The 24,655-nt window shown below is 37.7% G+C and overlaps 2 protein-coding genes, 1 non-coding gene and 1 pseudogene across 3 annotated transcripts; 3 read left to right on the top strand and 1 right to left on the bottom strand.

Annotated features, from left to right (window-relative positions):
• Positions 1-673: 673 nt before the first annotated feature.
• LOC147402633 (Flavin containing amine oxidoreductase family) lies at positions 674-8,723 on the top strand. Its single transcript, XM_086444355.1, has 9 exons — positions 674-1,240; positions 3,606-3,791; positions 3,930-4,014; positions 6,037-6,184; positions 6,272-6,352; positions 6,461-6,632; positions 7,314-7,473; positions 7,770-7,873; positions 8,303-8,723. The coding sequence occupies exons 1-9, from the start codon at positions 776-778 to the stop codon at positions 8,600-8,602; spliced, it is 1,701 nt and encodes a 566-aa protein (XP_086300481.1). The 5' UTR covers positions 674-775; the 3' UTR covers positions 8,603-8,723.
• Positions 7,577-7,653, top strand: LOC147402634 (small nucleolar RNA snoR109). Its single transcript, XR_015178985.1, has one exon. It is a non-coding gene; the product is annotated as a small nucleolar RNA snoR109 (small nucleolar RNA).
• A 7,684-nt stretch (positions 8,724-16,407) lies between the features above and the next one.
• On the top strand, positions 16,408-17,840 carry LOC147402632 (auxin-responsive protein IAA4-like). The gene is made up of 4 exons (XM_086444354.1): positions 16,408-16,626; positions 16,936-17,126; positions 17,278-17,374; positions 17,478-17,840. Exons 1-4 carry the CDS (start codon positions 16,472-16,474, stop codon positions 17,530-17,532), a joined length of 498 nt encoding a protein of 165 aa, XP_086300480.1. The 5' UTR covers positions 16,408-16,471; the 3' UTR covers positions 17,533-17,840.
• Positions 17,841-18,162: 322 nt separating this feature from the next.
• LOC147402631 (pentatricopeptide repeat-containing protein At4g14850 pseudogene) lies at positions 18,163-20,883 on the bottom strand (annotated as a pseudogene).
• Between the last annotated feature and the right edge of the window lie 3,772 nt (positions 20,884-24,655).

Below are 24,655 nucleotides of genomic sequence, written 5' to 3'. Positions count from 1 at the left end.
TTTAATTAGATCTTGAATTTAAAAATAGACAGTTAGTGAATTCTCACATTTAAATTTAAATGCAATAATAAAAAATTCTTTTTTTTGTTGTCAATTTTTTAAATATAGTAATTCATAAAATTTCTAGTTCAACGTACACATGACACCTAATGATGATTTTGAGCGCCATGCTGGTATAATTAATGTTTTTTTGCATAATTATCATTTGAAATGTTTCATAAATTTTTACCAAGTCTTTTAAAGTGCTAGAACTAAATTATAATTCAATAATTCTGATATCACTCATAACAGGATGTTCAATGATAAAATGAGAAGGTTTCATGGTAGTTTTGTGGAGATCTTGAGTTTGTTGTATCTTTCATTGAAATAAAATATAGAATTCACGGGAGTTATTTTTGATGACTTTATTTTTAGATAAAATTTTTTATGTCATCATTGATATTTTTATTTTTCTTTTTTTTATTATTTTTTTTATAGAGGTTCCCTCGACTTCCTTGTACTTTATTTTTTCTCTTTTCATCAATATATTGTACTTATAAAAATAAAATAAAAATTATTATATCACTCATAAGCCATTTTTATTGTTGAAAATATGTATTTTGATTCTACTTAGACATAAGTTTCATGAATTACCAAATATTCATTTATCTGCCAGCGTAGCATATCTCCCTCCAACAAGTCGCGCCACCAACAGACTTCCCGTACAACTTCAAAAGGATAACGTGAGAGAGAGAGAGAGAGAGAGAGAGAGCGGTGATCTATCCACGGCCACGCCATGGCCACACTTACAGATCTTCCTCTTTTCTCTATCCGCCATAGCTCCCCTGTCATCAATTTTCGCCAAAACCTCTCCACATCGTCTACTACGTGGTTCCTCCCTCTCAACTTCTCCTCATCCTTTTCTCTAACTCTGAAATCCTCAAAAGATAAAGGAACCAAAGGCCCTCGCTCGAGTTTTCGGTGCTCGATCGCGAAAGAATCCACAATTTCTCCTTTAAATGTCGATGGAGACAAATCGAACGGTTACTCTGTCGACTGTGTAGTCGTGGGTGCTGGAATTAGTGGTCTCTGCATTGCTCAAGCTCTTGCAACCAAGCATGGTGAAATTGCAGAAAAGGTGTTGGTTACGGAGGCCAGAGATCGCGTTGGCGGGAACATCACAACGGTGGAGAGGGATGGATACCTTTGGGAAGAAGGTCCCAACAGTTTTCAACCGTCCGATCCCATGCTTACCATGGCGGTATATTATTTATTTTCCCCCTCTCTTGTCTTTGATATTTTGCTCCCTAAGATTATCTTCGAAATCTTTCATTCCAGTTTCGATGGCAAATCCTCAATCTTGGCATGTAATTCAATTGTGTATTTAACTTTAAGTTTCTCCACTATAAATTTAAGAAAAATTTCATTTATTTATTTTTTAATCGAAGAATATTATGACCTAATCCCAACTGTTTTAAGTGTTTTTATGTATGGGGTCATTAATGGGGTACTGGAGGCAGTAATCTCTTGAACAAGTAGGAAACATAAAGAGTCCATCATAATTTTGGAAAGCACTGCCGGTTTAGTTGGGGATGAACTTGCCAAGATAACGAACATGAAACATTAGAATTGAGTTTTACTTCATCCTTCTCAGAAGGCACCACTCCTTTTGGATGAAAATAGAGTAAAGTGAATATCAAATGGCTGAGATCCAATCTTTAAAAGGTGTCACTATAACTAAGTTTTTGAAATTCCTTGAATAATGAATTGATACCTACTGGAATTCTTCAACTTGATTCTTTCTTTCAATTCATTGCTTGAATTAGAAGCTTATCTTTAAAGATCCTTGTCTTTCTTTCTTCCTAGATTCCTAATTGGGTGTAAAGAAGACTTCAAAAGAATATGGATATGTCCCTATAATCCCTTTGGGAAACTAAGTTGATAATACTCGAGGGGAGACTCAATACACTCCAAAAAATATTAAAATATGCTTCCAAATCTATTCAGCCAATTTACAATATAAGTTAAAGATGATTGACCAATTTCCGTTTTCCTTAAACATTAAGCATATTTTATTTTAATAGATAAGGGGAAAATTAAATATAGATGGTAGATCGAGATGACCTACAAAGAGAAAACAAGTAAACAAAGACAGAAAAACTTCTCCAAGAGAACCTAAGGCTCCGACAATTACAAACAAAATCTCAACGGACAAGAAAATCCTCCTTTGAACTCCTTGAAGATCTTACACTTTAAAAATAAAAACCCAAGAATTTACAGAAATAACTCTTGAGGGGCTTGAGCTTTCCCTTCAAACAATCTAGCATTTCTTTCCTTCCAAAGGCCCCACATAACCTTGAATGAAGCTAAACTCCAAATCAACCTCTTGGATAAACAAAAGCATATCCCCAACTGAGGCCATTCCTCAAAGACACCTCTCATCGAACTTGGTAAACAACACTCCACTCCGAACAGGGAGAAGAAGTGATCCTACACCTCCTTTGCCTCTAGACATTGCACAAAAAGATGAAAAACTGACTCCTCATTACCCACGCACAATTAACATAAATTCAGTCCACAAAAATCCCTTCTTCTCAATTGATTTAGCATTAGAGATCTATCCTTAACTGCAGTCCACACAAAAAAAACCACTTTAGAAGGCACCCTAGGGCCCCCAAACAACTACACGAGGGAAGGAATCATCACAACTCCTACTCAAATCATTATAGAACTCTCTCACCGAAAAAAACCCTTTGTTATTAGCAACCCAAAATCTTGAATCATCACCAAATGGCCCCCGGGGAATATTATCAAAACTATCCAACAACTCTGAAACCTCTGGTAACTCCCAATCATTCAAAGACCTCTTGAAACCCAAATCCCAAGTTGGACCTCCATCCCCATTCCACGAAACCTTATCGAAAGATTCCATTTTTTAGAAATGACATACAACGAAGGGAACCGCTCCTTCAAGGGACCCACACCACACCAAGAATCTTCCCAAAATTTAACTCTATCACCCCTTCCCACCTTAAAGGCCACCCTCTTCTTAAATTGAGGGAGAACCTTAAGGATACCTTTCCACACCCTTCACCCATGAGGATTCTTAGCCTCACCACTTTCCCACCCAAATGAGTCTTCCTCGAACTTCGCCGCAATCACCTTACGCCGTAACCCTTCCTTCTCCCACCAAACCTCCAAAGCCACTTCCCTAACAAAGCTCCATTCAAAGAACCCAACTTCCTAAATCCAAGATTGATATGGTAGGCCTGGTTGTAATTTGAGGAGTGATGATCTCATTCTTCATCTTTTGAGGCATGCCAGTAGTGTTAACCTTGGTAAGTCAATGGTAACACACCTCAAGATTGATATGGTAGGCCTGGTTGTAATAATTACCCAGACAATTGTTTTCATTTAACAGCTCTGCAACTTAGTTTTCTTTTATGCCTTTCTAGGCATTTGTTTTACGTGGAAAGAATGTTTAATAAATGTTTTTCGGCGATGTTGCAAATATACCGTTGCCATGCTTTTCTTTGTATCAATAGCTAATATAAATGATCACATTCTTCTTGCTGAAATGAATTTTCATTACTATATATAACTTGTAATACCTCTTCTTGTTGCAGGTGGATAGTGGTTTAAAGGATGATCTTGTTTTGGGAGACCCTGATGCTCCGCGTTTTGTATTGTGGGATGGAAAATTGAGGCCAGTTCCTTCAAAACCAACTGATCTGCCTTTCTTTGACTTGATGAGCATTCCTGGGAAGCTCCGGGCTGGATTTGGTGCTATTGGCATTCGGCCTCCTCCACCAGTTTGTCCTAATCATTTCTCTTTATAAATTCCTTTATAATAAATGGTTGCTTATAAATTCATCAACCATTTGTTTGTAGGCTTGTTGTGCATTGTTGAATAGGTTTTCTCATGTATTAATTTTTGACAAAGGTTACAGGATCATGAGGAATCAGTTGAAGAGTTTGTGCGTCGTAATCTTGGTGATGAGGTTTTTGAACGCTTTATAGAGCCATTCTGTTCAGGTGCATAGCTAATGTTTTCAGTGCCCTTCTAATTTTTACCTAACTTGTTTAGATCTGCACTCTTATATGAATTTCTATTGGTTCTAATGTTTGTCAGAGTTTTTCATCAAAGATCGAAGTTAACAACACGAAATTTGACTTTTTGTGGAGAAACAATTGTATATATTTGGTTTTGTTTCAGGAGGTTTTATTCTCTGGTGCTGAGAAGGAAATATGTGCAGCAGTTCCATAGATAGGCATCACGCTTATTAATTGGACATGGATAATCTTTGGTGTCATTGACACATATGCAGAGAGCTCAAGAACAATGGAACTAAATATGCATATGCAGTAACATAGTTTTTAATATTCAGTTCTATCAAAAAGAGTGCATGCATGTTGAAGATTATGGATGCTAAAGTTCATCATAAATGTCATGTTTTAAAGAGCTCCTGTCATTTCTCCTGCATGAAGTCTCTAAAGTCTGGCGTTATCATCTCAATGTGAAGTGTGATCCTCCAGACCATAATGCTTTGATGGACTATATGTAATGGATCACGGTCATACCACCTTACATATCAAACATCCTATACATATACCTTTGAGAGTGTATAACTATTTTTCTTACAAGACTTGCTTAAAGTTATAATATTACAGTCGTTTATCTTGTATTATGTGGCGACTTCTCCAGTCATGCACTTCTTGAGATGTATTGTCGGTAGAGGTTTTCTTCTTCAACAAAACCTTCTAGTTTTTCTTTTTTTCTCTCCCCGTTTGTCTTCTTCTTCTTTGGTGAAGTCACTTCTGTGGGACACAGGTATGGTGCCTGTCAAAGACAGGCCGACAAGTAAATAAGCTGGAAATGATGTAGTTGAGGATGGAAGGGTGTCACAGAGTATTCAATTTTGGGAAAGAACTTTTAGTCTCTCCAGTTGTGTTAATGAGCCAGAACAAACCCACCCCCCCCCCCCCCCCCACACACACACACAAGACTTGCTTAAAGTTATAATATTATAGTCGTTTATCTTGTATAATGTGGCGACTTCTCCAGTCATGCACTTCTTGAGATGTAGTGTCAGTAGAGGTTTTCTTCTTCAACAAAACCTTCTGGTTTTTCTTTTTTTTCTCTGCCAGATTGTCTTCTTCTTCTTCGGTGAAGTCACTTCTGTGGGACACAGGTATGGTGCCTGTCAAAGACAGCCCGACAAGTAAGTAAGCTGGGGATAATGTAGTTGAGGATGGAAGGGGGCCACAGAGTATTCAATTTTGGGAAAGAACTTTTGGTCTCTCAGTTGTGTTAATGAGCCAGAACCAAGCCCCCCTCCCCCTCCCCACAACCCCACCCCTTTTAATTTGGGGGGGGGGGGGGGGGGGTTTAAAAGGGGCTGGTTTGCCAGTTGACTAGCAGCCTCCTGCTCGTTGGAGCTCGGATCGAGCTGAACGAAGGTACGACATATGTAAATTTGGCCAGTCATGAACATACCCAAGGGAGTTGAATGACCCTAGGTGGTTTCACCCTTAACATAAATCTATACTTCCTAAACCCAACTACCTTGACCGTGATGGAGCCGAGGTATTTTGGGTTCATAGTACCTTCGACCATGCTAAGGTTAAGGTACCATCTTTGGAAAGTTTCGTCGAATTACCTCAGCCTCTAGAAGCAGTCGAGGTGCTTGACTATCACAGGTGGACCTCAGCTCTTGGTGAAGCTGAGGTGTCCAATCCATGGATGATGAATAGAGTGTACAGGAATTTGAACCCCTTCAACCCCTCCCCCCCCCCCCCCCCCCCAACACGCACACACACACACACACTTTTCTAACATATATATGTGCTGATTGTTGGTCTTTTAATTTCTGAGAAATTCAATCTTACCATGTGTGGTTTGTAGAATTTGAGTATGTGGCAGTACTGTTTTTGTCATTTTTTGTTTGGTTATGCTTGTCTGCCGTGTAAACTTTCACCTCCTTGCACGCAAATTTTTTTTTGTTTTTTCTTAGGTTGGTGACTTTAGTTTTATTTATGAGAAAATGGCTTATGCAGGTGTTTATGCGGGTGATCCTTCAAAGCTGAGCATGAAAGCAGCATTTGGAAGAGTTTGGAAGCTAGAACAAATTGGCGGTAGTATTATTGGTGGCACCTTCAAAACAGTTCAGGAGAAGAATAAAAATCCCAAACCACCTCGAGATCCGTAATATAGTTGATGCATTGCAGCTTATCTTGCTTGTAGCTTACTTCAGTGTATTTTTCCATTGTCTTGAACTGAGTTAACATGCAGGCGATTGCCAAAACCAAAGGGACAGACAGTTGGATCTTTTAAGAGAGGGCTTTCTATGTTGCCAGATGCAATTTCTATCAGGTCCCCTTTTAATCTAAAGAATACCACTACAGTGGTTCTTTTACACCATTGGCTCCTTGTGAATTTTTTTCTTTTATGATTCTGATGAAGTTGTATTTATCTTTTCAGGTTGGGAGGCAAAGTTAAGGTATCTTGGAAACTTACAAGCATTGAAAAATTGGAGAGTGGGGGATATACTTTGACGTTCGAAACACCAGAAGGCTTGATTTCAGTCCAATCAAAAAGTGTTGTCCTGACTGTTCCATCCCATGTTGCCAGTAGCTTGTTACGCCCACTTTCTGTATGTTCCTCTTTCCCATCTCCTCATCTGCTCTGGTTCAGATTGTATATTGTCAATTGATGCAAAACGAACTTCCGAATTAGTTGCATTTAAGGAATGTGGATCAGTCGTAATTTGGATAAACTGGTCAATACATGTGGTTTTCAAATTGGATGAGTGTATGGGGATTGTTGGACTCATTCATTTCCGCATGGCTTGGATGCATTGTGGCTTATTATCTCAAATAAATCTTTTTGCTCAATTTATTAGAAATTATACTTTAATGAATGAAACTGTGTCAATTTTGTTCCTTAAATTTGTCAAAAATGTTGGACTATTAGGTTTAAGATTGTGGGATCCAATTTTTTATTTTTTTGGAATATTTATCTCCTACAACTGGTGAAATATTTGTGCAACAGTTCTACATGAATTGGTTGCCACCTTGCATTTGCAAATGATGACAAAACAATCTACTTGCTTATCAAATAAAAAAAACAATCTACTTGATGATCCCATTATGGGCATGCATTTCTTGCCATTCTGGTTAGGTGATGTGTAATTAGTAGAAGCACCTACCAGATTACAATTTTTGTATTGTTTAAAGAATAGGAAAAAAAAATACCGGATGAATGTAGGAGTCATTATTCATCATCGTCATTGCTAATCAGTTACAGCTAATAGGTTGTAACCTTGACTTGGCAGGGCCCTGCTGCAGATGCACTTTCAAAGTTTTATTACCCACCAGTTGCAGCAGTTTCTATTTCATATCCAAAGGAAGCAATTCGAAAGGAGTGTTTGGTAGATGGCGAATTGAAAGGGTTTGGCCAGTTGCACCCACGCAGTCAAGGAGTGGAGACTTTAGGTACGATTTTTTTCTTTTGAACAATCAGGATCCTTGCCCCTCACTCCTCCACTACCATTACCTAATAAAATTACACGCTACACATGCATTGAAGAATGAACAATGTTTACAAAGAGAGAAGTTTACTGGCCGGTTGTTGTATCTCAATCGACAGATCTGCTTACCGAACTTCTCACATTTCTACTTATAATATTAGGTTACTTTTCAAAAAAAAAAAAAAAAAGATTGAACGATGTTCCTGAAAAGATGTGGAAGAAAAATGATCACTGAAGCTGATATTTTCTTAATGCATGCAGGAACAATATACAGTTCATCACTTTTTCCAAACCGAGCGCCACCTGGAAGGGTGCTGCTTTTGAACTATATAGGAGGCGCTACCAATCCTGGAATCTTGTCCAAGGTAGCACATCATCACTGAGTATTACTAGTTTGTGGTGGAATGCATAATTTCAGCATCTATTTGAGATAATGTACAGAACTTGTAGACAGAAAGATTAAACTTATGTTTCTCTTTAGAGGAATCTAAATTACCCATCAAGCAGTCTTTGTAGGACTGTTGACTGACAATTACATGGGCCGTGAAGCTGGTCGGTAGATCCTACCATTTGATTTGACCTACCTTGGAGATCTTCCATGCCAAACTATCCATTTTATAGTTTGGATTGCACTTCTCCTGTGGCTGTGTAACTGGGATTAATGTTCTCCAACCTATGTATTCTTTTGTGGCTGTCTAGAGTCTTAATTTCTACAACCAATTTTTTTTTTTTTTTTGCTCTTTCTGACCATTTTTTTTAAATTATAAATAAATCATGTTATATATTGATTGCAGACCGAGAGTGAGCTTGTGGAGGCAGTTGATCGAGACCTTAGAAAGATGCTTATAAATCCAAATGCAATTGATCCTCTTGTTCTTGGAGTACGTGTGTGGCCACAAGCCATACCCCAGTTCTTGATTGGCCATCTCGATCTCCTTGAATCTGCTAAAGGTGCTCTCGGAGATGGTGGGTTTGAGGGACTATTTCTTGGGGGCAATTATGTATCAGGGGTAGCCCTGGGTCGATGTGTGGAGGGTGCTTATGAGAGTGCAGTTGAGGTATCTAAATTTTTGTCAAAGTATTCGTTCAAGTAAAAACACCTTATTGCTGGTATACATGCATTAAAAAAAAAAAATTTGATGTACTTTCTGGAGAGATTTCCTTCACCAGTTTTTGTTTCATCTTATCTATAAATGTGTCTTGTACTTACTATTATTTTAATTTTTCTTGTTTTGGTTTTGTATGGAAGAATCTGAGCTTTTCTCATCTTTTGAAATATAGTTTAAGCCCTTCCTGCCTGGCCTGGCCTAAAAGAAGAAAGACCTATTACAAGCATATCTCTTCACTACTGATGAAAGGTCATCCTAGTAGTATTTTTTAGATTGTGGATTAGGAAGAATCTCAAGTGAATATTATGGCATGCACTAGGATGAGAGGTAGTACTGTTACTGTACCTCCTGTATAGTATTTATTTATTTATTTTTTCTTTTTCTTTTAGTAAGGTAGAAAAACAAGAACATGCGCCCCTGCCAAACTGGTAAAAGGCGCATTCCATGCTATAGACCTTTGGGAGCAAATCTCAGTTTGTTCGAATGATTTTGATGTTAAAGTGAATTTTTTTTTTGTTTTGAAAAGTATAATATATTGATAAAAAAGGGGAAACAAGCCTAACACAATTTTATTGAGCTTTTTGTTGACCCAATATCCATCTACTCAACAAAATGAACACGTTTTTCAAGCCCAAACCCAACATTCTAAAGGAATGTGTGTTGAGGTACTCTCATAAAGCAAGCCTGAAAATGGGATCATGCCCCCTACTCCCACGTGGTAACTCATCATGGGGGCATGCTTACATGTGAAAATCAAACACTAATTCCTTCTACGTTTGACTGAGAAAAGAATAATCAAAACAAAAACAGGAGGGGGATTAGACACGCTGAAGAGGATAGAAGGTTCTTGCAATGAACTTTATTTATTGGGTTCTCCAATCGATGAAACCTAGTAAGGAGAAATGGGGACAACGCAATGATATTGTTGGGAGGGTAGTCCATACTCCCATCTCTTAACATCATGCCCACATCAAATCTTCTCCTTAATTGTCCTTTGTTTGGTGTTTGATTATTTGTGCTTTGGAATGCTAAGGGGAGAGAGGTTGCACAAAGTCATAAGGTAAGCAATTTTCTCCCTCATCATTGGCTTTTGATCATGTGCAAGCTACCTCAGAGAAGTAATCACTTTCGCACACTAAACATATCCAAATTGGTCATGTAGACCAGGAATGGTGTATATGATGTTATTAGGCCACTATACTCTGTGATAAAGTTATCTATATATCAATCTACAAAATCTCTAATAGGAATGAGTTTCTCAACCTTCTCAACCACCCTGCCCGCCGGGGGGGGGTCTTACTCATTAATGTAGACATGAATCCCTGTAGTCAAAAATCTAGAATTACGTCCATTGTCTTTTGATATTTTTTCCTCACCACTTATTCGTTTGATTTTGACACAAGGTTTTCATGTGCTTCGATTGACACGATCTCACATAAATAAGTGGGCCAATGCAAATGTTGAAAGAGAGAGAGAGAGAGAGAAGAAAAGAAGAGAGGTTGAATTGAGGAGTATACAATATTGAATTTGAACCTTGTATCCAGTTAGGTAGGTGTCTAGGATTAAATCGAGTGCATTTCTCCTGGGGACGTCTTTGTTTGTCTTTTCTTTTGAAATGAGTTCAAAGTTCAAACCTTCCATCAACTCAAACTTGCACTTTTTTGTCCAAATCTGAAAATTTTCAAACCCATTGCCCACTTTGTCTCCTCCAACTCAACAAAAACAGAACAGCTTCCCCTCCTTTTTCTCTTTCTACCAACTTGTCTTAATCAATATTACAACTCCCCCTAAATGACCACTGTTTATATCTTCTACAATAGTTGCATTTACATTGTATTAATTTAATACAAAAAACTATAGGTTTTGTCAATCTTTATCCATTGATATAAGTTGTTAGTATCTTGATCAATAATAATATATAATTACGTCATAAGCGACACACACACATAACTTATTGAACCAATGTTTATGTGGGGACCTTAAACACCACATTAAAGGGACATATCATCCTAGGGCAGGTGACATCACACACGTACAACATGGACCCGAGATACTATTTTGATGATTTGCTGTTTGACAAATCACACACGTACTAAAATCTAAAATCTAGCTTCAGCATGTTCACCATGCATACGTACCTCATTCGTTAATTTTATCTGTACCTGACAAACAACTTCAATATAGCACAATTCATTTGTTAACTGCAAATCTATACTCACCCCCAAGGCATTGGCTCTGACTCTGTTTTTCTTGGTTCAGTCTCATTAGATCGACTCAGTAATTCAAATCAAACCTGATTTGATTGGGCGCTTTGAAAAGAAACTTAATATAAAGGCTTTGTTTTCAAATTTTCATGAGTGAGAAAGAAGAAAAAACGGGAAACCCGTACAAATACAATAGTAGAGGCCAGAGGGAGGGGTAGTTTGTAATTTTGTATCCCGGCCCTACCAAGGGTGGAAGAGACAAACAGCAATTTAGTGTGTGTTTGGGAAATGAGAGTTGAACTCATGACACTTCAACTTCTGTAAGATAATTTTAACTTGGGTGTTTGACAACATAGAAGATGTAAAGAAAATTTCCTTCGACATTCTTCCCCTTTTTATAGAACTATCAGAATATACACTCAAGAAGCGAATAGCACTAGTTCCGATTTTCGAACTGGGTACAAGACTCGATCGGAGTTGCTTACCTTTCATAATGGCTCTAGAACGAGAAAACCCATATTTGGGAAGCAAGATATTCATTCCATGATTTTAGCTCATCAAGACCATTGTTGAGGATCTTACTGATCAATCTGATTAGATGATAGAGAGGAGTGAGGAGGGAGACGTTCCCCTGATTTGTGGATGTAAGATGCAGGAATCCAAGGCTAGTGGTGAAGCTTGAGGTTGGGTTATGGAGATGGGGATAGAGATGGAGACCATGAAGCAGAGGTTGGAATGCTTGAAGACCAAGGTTGTTGGTTTTGAAAGAGAGACAGAGACGGGGAGCAAAGCATGGGCTGGGGAGAGAGAGAGAGAGAGAGAGAATACCTGGTGAGCTTGATAGTGCTCAACTTTCATCAAAATCAATAAAAGTTGAAATTCGTGTAAAACCGATAGTTGTAAAGTAGGAGAGTCCATTACTTGTGAGGGTTAATTTTATCAAACACACAATTTAAAGTAACTAGTGCGAGTCATGGACTCTCGCACACAACTTTCCGTTTTCAAACACACCCTTAATCTTTCGGGTTGAAATAACTTGAATGTCACACCTAGCTAGTTGGATGCTCATAGCATCCTACAAAAAACAGAGATAATCTGTTCTCCTTGAAAACAATGATGAAAAGTACTGTATATATGTAACAAAATTTTGGGTATCACAACGTTATCAAAAAATAAAAATAAAAAATGGGTATCACGTACACATTTACACCACATCTTATGAACTGGCACATGAGTTAGGTCACCAAAATGCGAATTAGATTGTCATGTGGACTAATGAAGTCAAGCAATACCTAACAAATATTACACTTGTGTCCAGTAATGTCATCTTCATATAACCACGAAGGCAAATGGTATAGTTTGGTGCTAAGGGAGGAGCATTCAGAGGCCCTAAAGTGACCTAATCATTTTTTACTATGTGAGCTAGAAGTTTTGGAAAAAATCAGTCAATTTTGAAACTTCTAACCCCATCAAAAGTGATTTACAAATAAATGATTGTCCATAATTCTTCAACTTGTAAATTAGTGTTAGAAGTTTTAGAATGGACTAATTTTTTGAGAGGATGATCTTCTTACCATGGAGATCACTCCCACACCATATATTGAAAAATGTTTGGCTCTTTTTATAGTTTCCGAACAGTCTTTTATATATATCCATGCAAGATCACTCATAGAGAAAGAGCTGATGATATATCAGGCTTGAACGATTAGGTTATCACTTTATCCATGTGTCATCAAGCCCCTAGCCAATAAGACTAGTGATAATAAGCTTTTGACATCATTGTCCTTTCATAGTTGATCACATTTTTATAAAGGGCCCCTAGACCTCTAGGAAGGGAGATGACTCCTTGAAAACTTTAACTCTCTACTTTTGACATCGCTCGACCTAACCTTAACCCCCTAATTAATTAGTCAAATCTTCTCATTCTCTCCTACTTCACATGCTCTCTTCATTGCACAAGTTTAATAGTGTTTGACACCATTAAAAACTGATAATGGTTTGATCCAGTGATCGGACTGATTCAGCGATATTTACCCCTACAACTTATATATGGCAGCAGGAACTTAATTTGTACATGGAGCTAGGTTCAAAAGTAATAACTTGAATTACATTTCTTTTTTATTGGAAGATCATGACATGCACGTAGGAGTCGAACGACAGTAACTGTGAGGAGTACCTTCAGGTAATATAAGAGGAAAAATACCTTGCTTGAAAATATTGCCTAATTTATAAATATAGAAAATGGAAAAAAGAAGATTCATATGCTGCTGAAACAATATGTCATGCAGAATTTACTACCTTTTAAAAAATTCGGTACATGGGAGCTAAATTAGTTATTGTTGAATTGAAGCAAAGCAAGTGTGGACACTAATTGTTATGCCAAATTGGTTGGCACTCTCTTTCTGGGCATGTACGACGTTGGGTCCCAAGAGGAGGACAGTCGGGCCATGCATGGAGACAGAAACCAAGGGTTTCTGATTCGAAATAGACTCTAGTGTCCACAGCATAATCACAATTTAAGTTGGGTGGGGAATATGACATGCCAGTGCAACTATGTCTCCATTTTCCTGTGTGGGTTTGTGGTCCTATCCTGCTTTTCTTGTTTTTTTGTTTTTTTTTTGTGTGTGTGGGAGGGAGGGGGTTCATGGACTCCTCTTGTGCAGAAATGTATAATTTTGTACGTGCAAAAAGCCAGCCCAGACCTTCATAACCCTTGCAAGCTAAGTTGGCCCCTCTATGAGATTAACAACCAACCGAATCAGGAACATTGTGTCCTAAGTCGTCGTCATGATCATCATGAAAGTTCTATCTCAAGACTTTGGGATCAAGAGAACGAATTTTGTCTGAAATTAATTGAATCTTCTGTTAATTCAATTATGTCCATCTCCAATATCTTGATCAGCTTTCTTAGTGTCGCCTCCCTTTGTATCTTTAACTGTAAGACAACCAATTATTCCAAAAGACCAGTCTGTTGGAGAGGGGGTGGACTATGGACATAAGAGGGTCATGAGGGTTAACTAGGGTATGATACACTTGCGAGTGGAGAAAAATGTACACTCAATATTTACTTAGCACATTCTTTCTAATAGGAATTGAAATATTATCCACAATAATATCAAAATATCACCCATGGAGCAAATCTGCATCTTGACCGTTTGCAGGAGGAGCCACACCCACGTATGTTGGCATGCTTAACCTAGAAACAATGACCACTAACCCACTTGCTTATACCAGCAAAAGAAAAAAAAAAAAAAAAAATACACTCCAGAAACAGTAGTAGGTATGCTATATTTGAACATATAGGCCTGGAAGGTATAATAAAGCTTAGCTTTATAAAGTTAGTGGTCGCATAATACATCAAATGGGCTACCATTTTTCTTTTTTTCTATTTTCCCATTCTTAAGCTGCTGTTGTATGATAATATATAACATGCTCATGTTTATAATATTTTCAAAAGGACATTTAGAGTTTGATTGAAGAAAAGGACATTGAGGTCATTTCCCATTAGTCTATGAGAGAAGACTCAAGTGAAGAGTCCAGTCTATTCCTTTTCAAAACATAGCTTATCTCAAAGAGTCGGATTAATCTGACTTAGGCACAGGGCGTACTCAATATACACCCCTGAAGTGATAGGCTCAGAAACCATAGATCTGCTCTCCTTGGGAAACAAAAAAACATCTTTTTATGAGGAACCATATTTTTGTATCTTCAAGAGAGCAGATTTACAATTTTCGAGCCTGTCACATCAGGGGTGTTAATTGAGTATGCCACATGCCTAAGTTAGATAATCACCATTCTATCTCAAATTTCACTAAAACACTTACATGCTCTCTTGACCTCAGTCTTCTACAAATGACTTCATTCCCTTATCTTCAACCTAAGACAAAAAATCCTTCAATTTCTTTTTGCAAAATCAGTCATCTTCAACCTCTTTGGTAAAATTGAGTTTTCAACTTTAAGTTAATCTACTTTAATCATCAAATCTAAGAACTAGATAGGATTTTAAGAGTAGAAGATGGTGAGATTTTTAATTTTGATAGAAAATTCTAAGATTTTCTACAAGAGATTTAGGATGATGTTCAAAACGTTGGCTAGAAGATGAACTTAAATAAATCAAAATTACTGTACTAAGAGGTAGAAGAGTTTGAAGATGTCTGATATTATGGAGAAAAATGGGGTCTTAGGTTAAGAATGAAGATATTTGGATTTTTGTTAGTCTAAAAAAGTAGGAGAAGGCATGCCATTAGTATAAAAACAAATGATATATAAAATATTCACTAATTTAAAAGAGGAGTGCCTAAATCGCCCATTTTTTTTTTGAAAAGGTGGGGGACAACAAGGTCAAAAAGTTCATGTCAATAGTTTGATAGGTGGGGGTATCTCAAATATTTAACAAATTGTAGGGTGCTATCTAAATCAATTATAACATGGAGGGCAGGCAAAAATTGAATTGGGGGGTGGGAATCAAAGTCACAGGGGGCATGTCATCAACTTGAAAACATGGTGTATCTCAAATAATAACCAAAATCTAGGGGTGTTTAAAACAACCAAAAGGTTGAGGGGAGGGGGGTAGTTGCCCCCTCTGAACCCTTCCTGGATCTGCCCCTGCGACTATAACTAAAAAGTGATTAAGTGGATTCGCTCTCCATTCATTTGAGTTCCGTGGACCTGAAAGAGCGTGCAACGATGAGTTTTGAGTCAAAATTAGTCCTTGGCACTAGGAAATGGGAAATTTTCATCCAAAAAATTTCATCCGTTAAATGGTAGAGGTCGACTAGCCTTTCTAAGGCTCATGCACCGTCAAAACAATATCTTAAGATTCAAAACAAGATCTCAAGATTAATGGCAAATCTTAAGGTCTTGTTTTGGCAGTGAATGAGCTCTTTTTTCAAGAACGTTGACATTGAGTCCACAGATTGTCTGCATTCGGGGTGAAGGATTGAAATCCTCCTCCTATGCCTCAATACATGCCACATAAGCCATAATTCAAGAAATTTTAATTCCTTGCCACATAGGCATTAATTCCTTGAATTATGGGTTACGTGGGGTGTATATTGAAGAAGCGGATCCTCTATAGCACACGGTTCTTATAGCGTCATGTAGCAAAGATCCAACGGTTGGAAGAACATCACATCAGTCATATATTTAGATCCCGGCCCACACTAAAAATATTGGGTATTTTTTAAATCAGATCTAAATCGTGATCACAACAAGAGGTTGAGATGTTAATTGTTTTTTTTCTAAGATAACTCTCTCTCATCTGTTGGATCTGTGGTACAGGTGCCTCATGAACCGTGTGCTACAGAGGATCCACTTCCGTGTATGTGTATTGAACTGTGGAAGGAGGGTTTCAATCCTCCACCCTGGATGCATAAGATCCAGAATCAAAAGATATTACACTTATTAGTTAAGACTAATAAGCCTAAGTTGCTTTTTAATCAGGCCACGTTGCATTTTCCACGTCAGCATGTCTGCCACTCTCATGACATTTGAAACCAACTGGTCGACATCATCCCCTCCCTCCTCTTCTTACAAGTTTCAACTCTTTCCACATAACAGCTATTTAAGCCTCTAAGGTGGCAGCCAAACATTCTCTCTTTCTTTCTTTCTTTCTTTAACTTCATCTCCTTTCACAAATCATAAATAAATAATGAGGAGAAGTAGCAATTCTTCTTCATCAATTGATAGCAGTAGTACTAATACATCTTCTCTCCCTCCACACAGAGACTTAAGTACAGATCTAAGGCTTGGACTCAGCATTAATTCAATCTATCAACAACATGACGAATCCTCTTCTAGTTCAAGGTACAACACCTGCAATTAATTCTATTTTTTTTTTTCCTTCTTCAATGTTGACAGAAATCTACTTAAAATCAATATTTGCCCATTTGATATCTCTGTCTATCTTTACTTTTCTTCATTATGTACTTATTATATGATCGTCCTTCCCATATATATATTTTCACGAGTTTTCGCCCTTCTTGTGGAAGGAAGTACATTCATAGCCAACTATATCTTACTTTTCTTTACTCAGCATGAGTATTCCAAACTCATTTTCTCATTCTACAAATTAAGTTTCATTTTTCATTAATCTCTTATTTGGCATATAATTAGGGAACAAAATTCAGATTGGCCACCACTCAAACCGTGCCTGAGAAGAAAATTTAACCAACATCAACCCGTCTTTTTCGTCAAGGTATACATGGACGGAATACCAATTGGCAGGAAACTGGATTTGTTCTCCCATGGTGATTATGATGGCCTAATCAGGACGCTTGGGCATATGTTCAGGACCACCATTTTATGTAAGTTTGTAGATAAAGTGTGTGAGGGAGAAACTTTAAGCTAAATTCATCTAGCATTATATCTGAATGAATCGTATTCTTCAAAGCTGTATTGGATCACTTTATGGGTGTATTTTCCTTCAATTTTTATTTTTTATTTTTTTATATGCAGCCCCTGACATGGATGGAGTCCATTCTGATCAAACCCATGTGTTAACTTACGAAGACATGGAGGGGGATTGGATGATGGTGGGAGATGTTCCTTGGGAGTAAGCTGAACCTTATAATACACTCCTCTGTCACATATCTCTGATTTTTCTATCCCCATGTTTCACATTAATTGATAAAGTTACTTATATTTTGCTTTTGCAGGATTTTCTTGACCACCGTGAAAAGACTGAAGATCACAAGGGCAGATAAATGCTAGTGTTTACCCATCCTTCCATCCATCCTTGATACAAGTCTTCTCACTCACTCACTTACTATATTGTATGGAATTCTAGAGAAACCCAAAACTATGGTGTGAAATTTGTTGGATTATAGATGTACAGCCATATATACATCTCAAAAGATAGATATACATGTCTTTTTTGGTCATAGTGGTTCAATATGTTTCAGAACTTGGTAGAAACTCATCATAGACAATGAGTATAAATAGTTATAAAGATATTGGAAGATTGGTATGATCTTCATTTTTTTTTTTTTTAACTTTTCCTTTTGTGATTTTACTTTGTTAAGTGCTTGTGGTCCTCCTTTTCCTCGTGTCACAACCGGAGAGTGTTGCCTTAATCCCCTGGGTTTAGTGAATGGGACCCTAATTAAGTGGCAGATGCACTCACACGGATGCAATCATCTTGATCTGGTTGCATAAATGTAAGTTAATTATGAGATATCATCACACTACCTAAGTGTCTGTAATGGACATTCACATTGATCAAGATCATCAAATTGGAAAATATATACACCTAATTAATGTCCTAGTCCAAAAACCCTCAGTGATTTTGATTCCTGACCAAGCGATCTCTTTTCTTCTTATTTTACTCGGAAGCAAGCTAAGAGATCTTTCAATCTTCAAAATGTACTTCAATATGATAAATAATACAAAACAGATCTTTCAAATGGTGCTCTTAGTTTGAGCAAATAATGGGACACCCAATCACCATTCACCAGTAATCCCCACAAGAACATAAACCACTGGAAAATTTGTGAAACCGGTTGATATCCCTGACAAAAATCTCTCGATCAAAAATCTCCGAAGCAAATTTCATAACTGTATGGCAATCACCACATGTCCTTAGGTTCTTCTTTATCCTAATTGGGCTACCAACTGGCAAGGCCAGCAGCCCAAATGCAAGCGCTAGTTTCTCACTGTGGTACCACAAGCTTTGTTCCTTGTGTTCTTCTACATTGTTAACAGCAAATTGGGTTTCTGCAACATACCCTTTCTTCTTTACTAACTCGGCCAATTTGCGCAACATCTCATAGATCTCATCTGTCCTAGGATGTGATTTGTCATGCACAGTAAACACGTAAGTTAAGTTCTTAATGTCAATCCAGCTACACCCCGGCTCCTTTCTCACCCCATTCACCCCCATCATTCTCCTTACCTTGTTGGCTTCTTCCAACCTTCCATAATGTGTATAGATGTTTGAAAGAAGCACATAATTCCCTGGATTATCCGGTTCCATCTCAAAAAGCCTCTCTGCAATTTCTTTACCAATCTCAAGATTCCCATGATTCCTACAAGCCCCAAGCAAAGCTCCCCACACTGATGGGTCCGGCTCAACTGGCATAGATTTAATGAACCTTTTCGCTTCATCCAACCAACCAGCTCGACCGAGCATATCAACCATGCAGGCATAGTGTTCAGACCTGGGTTTCATCTTGTGCACACGACTCATGGAATCAAAGTAGTTAAATCCTTCTTCTATACGCCCGGTATGACTACAAGCTGAAAGAACACAAACAAAAGTGATATGATCAGGTTCAATCCCCTTATCCAGCATTTGCTCAAACAGTACGATCACTTGGTCTCCGCAGCCATGTTGTTGGCAAGCTGCAACTATGGCAGTCCAGCACACCACATTCCGAGTCTCAGTCTCTTCAAACACTCTCTGCGCATCAACCAAGCTCCCACATTTTGCGTACATTGTTATCAATGAACTCCCCACACACAAATTCCCCATAAAACCACATTTGACTATCTGATCGTGGATCAAAGTTCCTTGATCCAATGCTGCAAGATTAGCAGAAGCATGAAGCACAGTTGAGAACGATGCCTCATCCGGCGATATCCCTTCACTCCTCATGACCCAAAAAAAATTGCAAGCTTCCTCAAAACAGTCATTTTGTGCCCACCCCATAGCCATAACATTCCATGTAACAACATCTCTATCTCCCATAGTTGTAAATAATTGGACAGCATCTTCAAAGCACCCGCATTTACTGTACATGTCCAAAAGGGAGTTCTTCACATAAGGTAAAGTGATCAAACCATTCTTAATCACAACTCCATGGAATTGCTTCCCAACATAAAAGCTACCCATGTTGGCACAAGCACTCAATGCACTCGAAAAGCTCACTTGATCAGGACTAATTGACTTCTCTTTGAGAACATCCCTGAAAGCCCCAATTGCCCTATCATATAATTTGTTTTGCGAGAAGCCCACAATCATCGCATTCCAAGAAACAAGGTTTCTGTCAGGCATTTTATCAAACACTTTCATTGCTGATTCCATGTCAGAACATTTGGCATACATGTCAATCATAGCACTACCTACAAAGAGATCTGATTCGAACCCGTGTTTACGAATTAGAGAAGAGATTTGTTCTCCATGAGATACGATGTTGGTGTCCGCACAAGCAGGTAGGATGGCAGAGAAGGTGAATTGGTTTGGGTAGACTCCTGTTCTCCTCATTTGATTAAAAAGGGTCAAGGCTTCAAAGGGTTTGTGGGTATGGGACAAATGTGTGATGAGTGAGGTCCAAGTGACAATGTTCTTAGCATCGTTTGGGGTGTTTGAGAATATGAGGAGGCTTTGATTGAGTTGACTGATTTTGGCATATGAGTTGATGAGGTTGTTGAGGAGGAAAGGGAGGGAGGTGTAGTTGTTTGTGATGATTTGGGCATGTATTTGGGTTGCATGTCTAATGTTTTTGATCTGAACTGTTGTATTTAGGAGAGTGTTGAGATGGGTAGGAGTTGGAGTGAGAGATGCAGCTGGGCAATGAGCTCTATGAAAGAATTTAAGAAAAATGAAATTTGAGTGAAGAGTTGTATTAAAACTTCTTGTGTGATATTTTGAAGGGAAGAGAACTTTCATAATTCATAATAATACAAAATTCCAACCTTACTTTTAAGGTTCACACCACCTTACATATATAGATTTCAAAAGCCCCCAATTTATTTGTTTTTATTTATAAGAGAAGAAATTAGTCCTCAGAAACCAATAAGGAGTTTTCAAGGATTTTATGCTGGAGTTGGACTGAGTGGCATTGGATGGCACGGATGCAAAGTTAGCAACTCCAATTTATGATATTGGGGGCTATATAGAAGTTAAAAATTCAGGTTCCAAACAAAACATTAGAGTCGAGGGGGTGGGGCAATTACAATTATCCCTCCAATCCCATCTTTGCACTTAGTTGTGGGGGCATCAAATAATGCTCTAAGAATCATCATATTTAGATTAGAATGTGTGAGATCAAACTAAAGGTCAAGTTTCTGCTCAAATAGGTGAGAATGATACAAATCCAAGTAATCAATCCTTTTAAAGTTTACAAATGTCTAATCCATCAAGCACAAGCCCACCATCATCGTTTCTCGAATCTCCTAATAATCCCAAGCCCACTTCAAATTATGTGTAGAAGAAGAAAGATAACATGATCCTAACAATGTCCAAAGTAATTGGGCTAGCCCAATTATGGAAAAGGAGTCCCAACTTCAATCATCTTGAAGCAACACCATAAGAACCATTAGGAATTTAGAAAATGGACGTTACATCAGAGTACGAAAGGATTCGCAGAAACACTTGAACAAAAGGATCTGTAGACGATGATATTCAACGATTTGAGACGTCTCTCTCTCTCTCACGCAACACAGACTCACAGCCAAATTCAAGCCTTCAAGGGTCTAGATCAAGTACTCATAGGTGTTGGATTGCAAACTAACATCCAAATTCCTTGATTGCCACATGGTAAATATTTGACTTTCAAAATTTTGAGGCCATCAGTTTGGGTAAAAATTCATATTGTTCGGTGTATTACAGTTCGGATGGGTTTTGGATTAATTGATTTGCTTCAATAATTTAGTGGTGGATCCGGATCATACAATAAAATAATTCGGATCAGTTTGATATTTGATCTGATACCGAACCGATGCATTTCCAGCCCTAGTGGCATATATTGAAGTGTGGGAGCCTGGGAGGAGTCCTCCACCATGGGTGGTGCAAACGATCTAGACTCCAATTTAAATTACAAAAGTAGCTTTAATTTACATATTTACTACTTTAGTGAGAAAAGGGTGGGTATTGTTAACATACTACCACACCAACTTTTATTAAGAACATATCAATTCAAGTGAAATCAAAAAAGAATTAACCAACACCTTGGTTGCTACTAGTAAACTTTGAAGTAAAAACTCTTTCCATTGAATTACATGTGGTATTTCTTAAGCAGTGTTTCAAATTTTGATGAAAATGTAGGGGAATGAAATAAATTCAAAGCCATATATATTTGTGTCAGATTTACTTCTAACTTTAAAATAACAGCTTCAAAATAGAATGAATGAATTAACGAAGAAAACGTTAGAATTAAGGATTAGTCGAAAATCCGGATTGAAAGTCAAAAGAAAGGGGTTGAAGTAGAAGTTTTATATAAATGTATCACTGTATTTTGATTTAACTTCTTTTCTTTCCGTTTAAGTAATCTCTTGACATCTGCCACGTTGTGTGTATCCAATCGAGAAAGTAGAGTCAACAACAATCAACGTTGCGAGTGGTCGGTTGCAGTTTATTAAGGTAAAACATGGGCGCGTCTTCCTTCTAAGTTTGCAGTTCTCTTTGGTTGCAGCGTAAGCATAGAGCGAGGGAAGCATACAACACGTGTCCTTTTATTGTTTTTTTTTAATAAGATTTGACCAAATATAATCCAGCACATCAAATGTGATAGATACCCTTCATGGAATGGGGTCCGACTTTGGAGTACCTTCTTCATTATAAGACAGGTGGCTTGACTATTTCACACTCCTTTATTTTTTAAATTTTGAACACATCCTTCAGAATGACATGTGTAATCCAATAGAGAGAGAGAGGTGTTTCTCTCAAAATTTTGCCTTCAAGTTTATCCATTCAAATGAAAATGGGTGGATAATCATATGACCATTATATATATATATAAGGTAGCGATCAATGGCCAACAGTTTGGCAAACATTTTGGCAAACACATTTTTCAAAACATGGGTTAGAGGTCTTGGAATGAGCTGATTTTTGGTGAGGATGATCTCTATGGTGAGGAGATCATCATCACCAAAAATCAGCCCATTCCAAAACTTCTAACCTCATCAAAAATGATTTACAAAAAATGGAAGGTTCACAATTTTTCAACTTGTAAAATGGGGCTAGAAGTTTTGGAATGAGCTGATTTTTGGTGAGGATGATCTCCTCACCGTAGAGATCATCCTCACCAAAAATCAGCCCATTCCAAGACCTCTAACCCATGTTTTGAAAAAGTGTTTGCCAAAATGTTTGCCAAACTGTTGGCCACGGATAGGGACCCATATATATATATATATATATATAGAGTAGCGTTCAATGGCCAACAGTTTGGCAAACATTTTGGCAAACACATTTTTCAAAACATGGGTTAGAGGTCTTGGAATGGGCTGATTTTTGGTGAGGATGATCTCTATGGTGAGGAGATCATCATCACCAAAAATCAGCTCATTCCAAAACTTCTAACCTCATCAAAAATGGTTTACAAAAAATGGACGGTTCACAATTTTTCAACTTGTAAAATGGGGCTAGAAATTTTGAAATGAGCTGATTTTTTGTGAGGATGATCTCCTCACCGTAGAGATCATCCTCACCAAAAATCAGCCCATTCCAAGACCTCTAACCCATGTTTTGAAAAAGTGTTTGCCAAAATGTTTGCCAAACTGTTGGCCACGGATAGGACCCATATATATATATATATAGGGAATGTTTAGCACCCTAAGTTTTACCACACACTTTAACAAACGTTTTTTGTCCTACATGGGTTAGAAGTTTTGGAATGAGCTGATTTTTGGTGAGGATGATCTCTATGATTAGAAGATCATCCTCCCCAAAAATCAGCCCATTCCGAAATGTTTAGCCCCATGTTTACACGTTGAAAAATCGTGGACCGTCAATTTTTTGTAAATCAATTTTGATGGGGTTAGAAGTTTTGGAATGAGCTGATTTTTGGTGAGGATGATCTCCTCACCATAGAGATCATCCTCACCAAAAATCAGCTCATTCCAAAACTTCTAACCCATGTAGACAAAACGCGTTTGTTAAAGTGTGTGGTAAAACTTAGGGTGCCGAACGGGACCCATATATATATATATATATATATGGGGGGCGTCCAATGGCCAACTTTTTAGCAAACTTTTTGGCAAAACATTTTTCAAAACATGGGTTAGAGGTTTTGGAATGGGCTGATTTTTGGTGAGGATGATCTATACGGTGAGGAGATCATCCTCACCAAAAATCAGCCCATTCCAAAACTTCTAACCCCTACAAGTTTCATAATGAGCTGATTTTTGGCAAGGATGATCTCCTCATCACATAGATCATCCTCACAAAAAATCAGTCCATTCCAAACATTTTTGCCCATATAAGACAAAACACGTTGTCTATATGTGTGTAGAAATGGTTGTCGTTTGAACCTGACCCTATATGTATGTATATATGGAAATGTTTAGTAACAAACATTTTGACAAAATATTTTTCAAAACATGGGTTAGAGATTTTGGAATGGGCTGATTTTTTGTGAGGATGATCTCTACGGCGAGGAGATTATCATCACCAAAAATCAGCCCATTCCAAAACTTTTAACTCCATCAAAAATAATTTACAAAAAATGAACGATCCACGATTTTTCAACTTGTAAACTGGGGCTAGAAGTTTTGGAATGGGCTGATTTTTAGTGATGATGATCTCCTCACCGTAGAGATCATCCTCACCAAAAATCAGCCCATTCCAAAACCTCTAACCCATGTTTTAAAAAATGTTTTGCCAAAATGTTTGTTGCTGAACGGACCTACATATATATATATGGAAATGTTCAATACCCTAAGTTTTACCTTACACTTTAACAAATGTGTTTTGTCCTACATGGATTAGAAGTTTTGGTATAGGTTGATTTTTGGTGAGGATGATCTCTATGATTAGTAGATCATCATCATCAAAAATCAGTCCATTTCAAAAATTTTAATCCTATATTTACAAGTTAAAATTTGTGAACCGTCCATTTTTTGTAAATCATTTTTTATGGGGTTAGAAATTTTGAAATGGGCTGATTTTTAGTGAGGA

Source organism: Akebia trifoliata, chromosome 5 (genome assembly GCF_017979445.1).
Source record: "Akebia trifoliata isolate Shusen 1 chromosome 5, ASM1797944v1, whole genome shotgun sequence".
NCBI lineage: Eukaryota > Viridiplantae > Streptophyta > Magnoliopsida > Ranunculales > Lardizabalaceae > Akebia > Akebia trifoliata.
Note: the sequence above shows the minus strand (reverse complement) of the source record. Positions and strands in the feature narration are given on the sequence as shown.

What these genes read in the sequence shown, in the direction of transcription:
- LOC147402633 (XM_086444355.1), top strand. Translation starts at nt 776, where the DNA reads ATGGCCACACTTACAGATCTTCCTCTTTTCTCTATCCGCCATAGCTCC. An exon ending in CCAGATGCAATTTCTATCAG is followed by an intron (nt 6,353 to 6,460) that starts GTCCCCTTTTAA and finishes TTATCTTTTCAG; the next exon opens with GTTGGGAGGCAAAGTTAAGG. An exon ending in GCTTGTTACGCCCACTTTCT is followed by an intron (nt 6,633 to 7,313) that starts GTATGTTCCTCT and finishes TTGACTTGGCAG; the next exon opens with GGCCCTGCTGCAGATGCACT.
- LOC147402632 (XM_086444354.1), top strand. Translation starts at nt 16,472, where the DNA reads ATGAGGAGAAGTAGCAATTCTTCTTCATCAATTGATAGCAGTAGTACT. An exon ending in GTTCAGGACCACCATTTTAT is followed by an intron (nt 17,127 to 17,277) that starts GTAAGTTTGTAG and finishes TTTTATATGCAG; the next exon opens with CCCCTGACATGGATGGAGTC. An exon ending in GTGGGAGATGTTCCTTGGGA is followed by an intron (nt 17,375 to 17,477) that starts GTAAGCTGAACC and finishes TTGCTTTTGCAG; the next exon opens with GATTTTCTTGACCACCGTGA.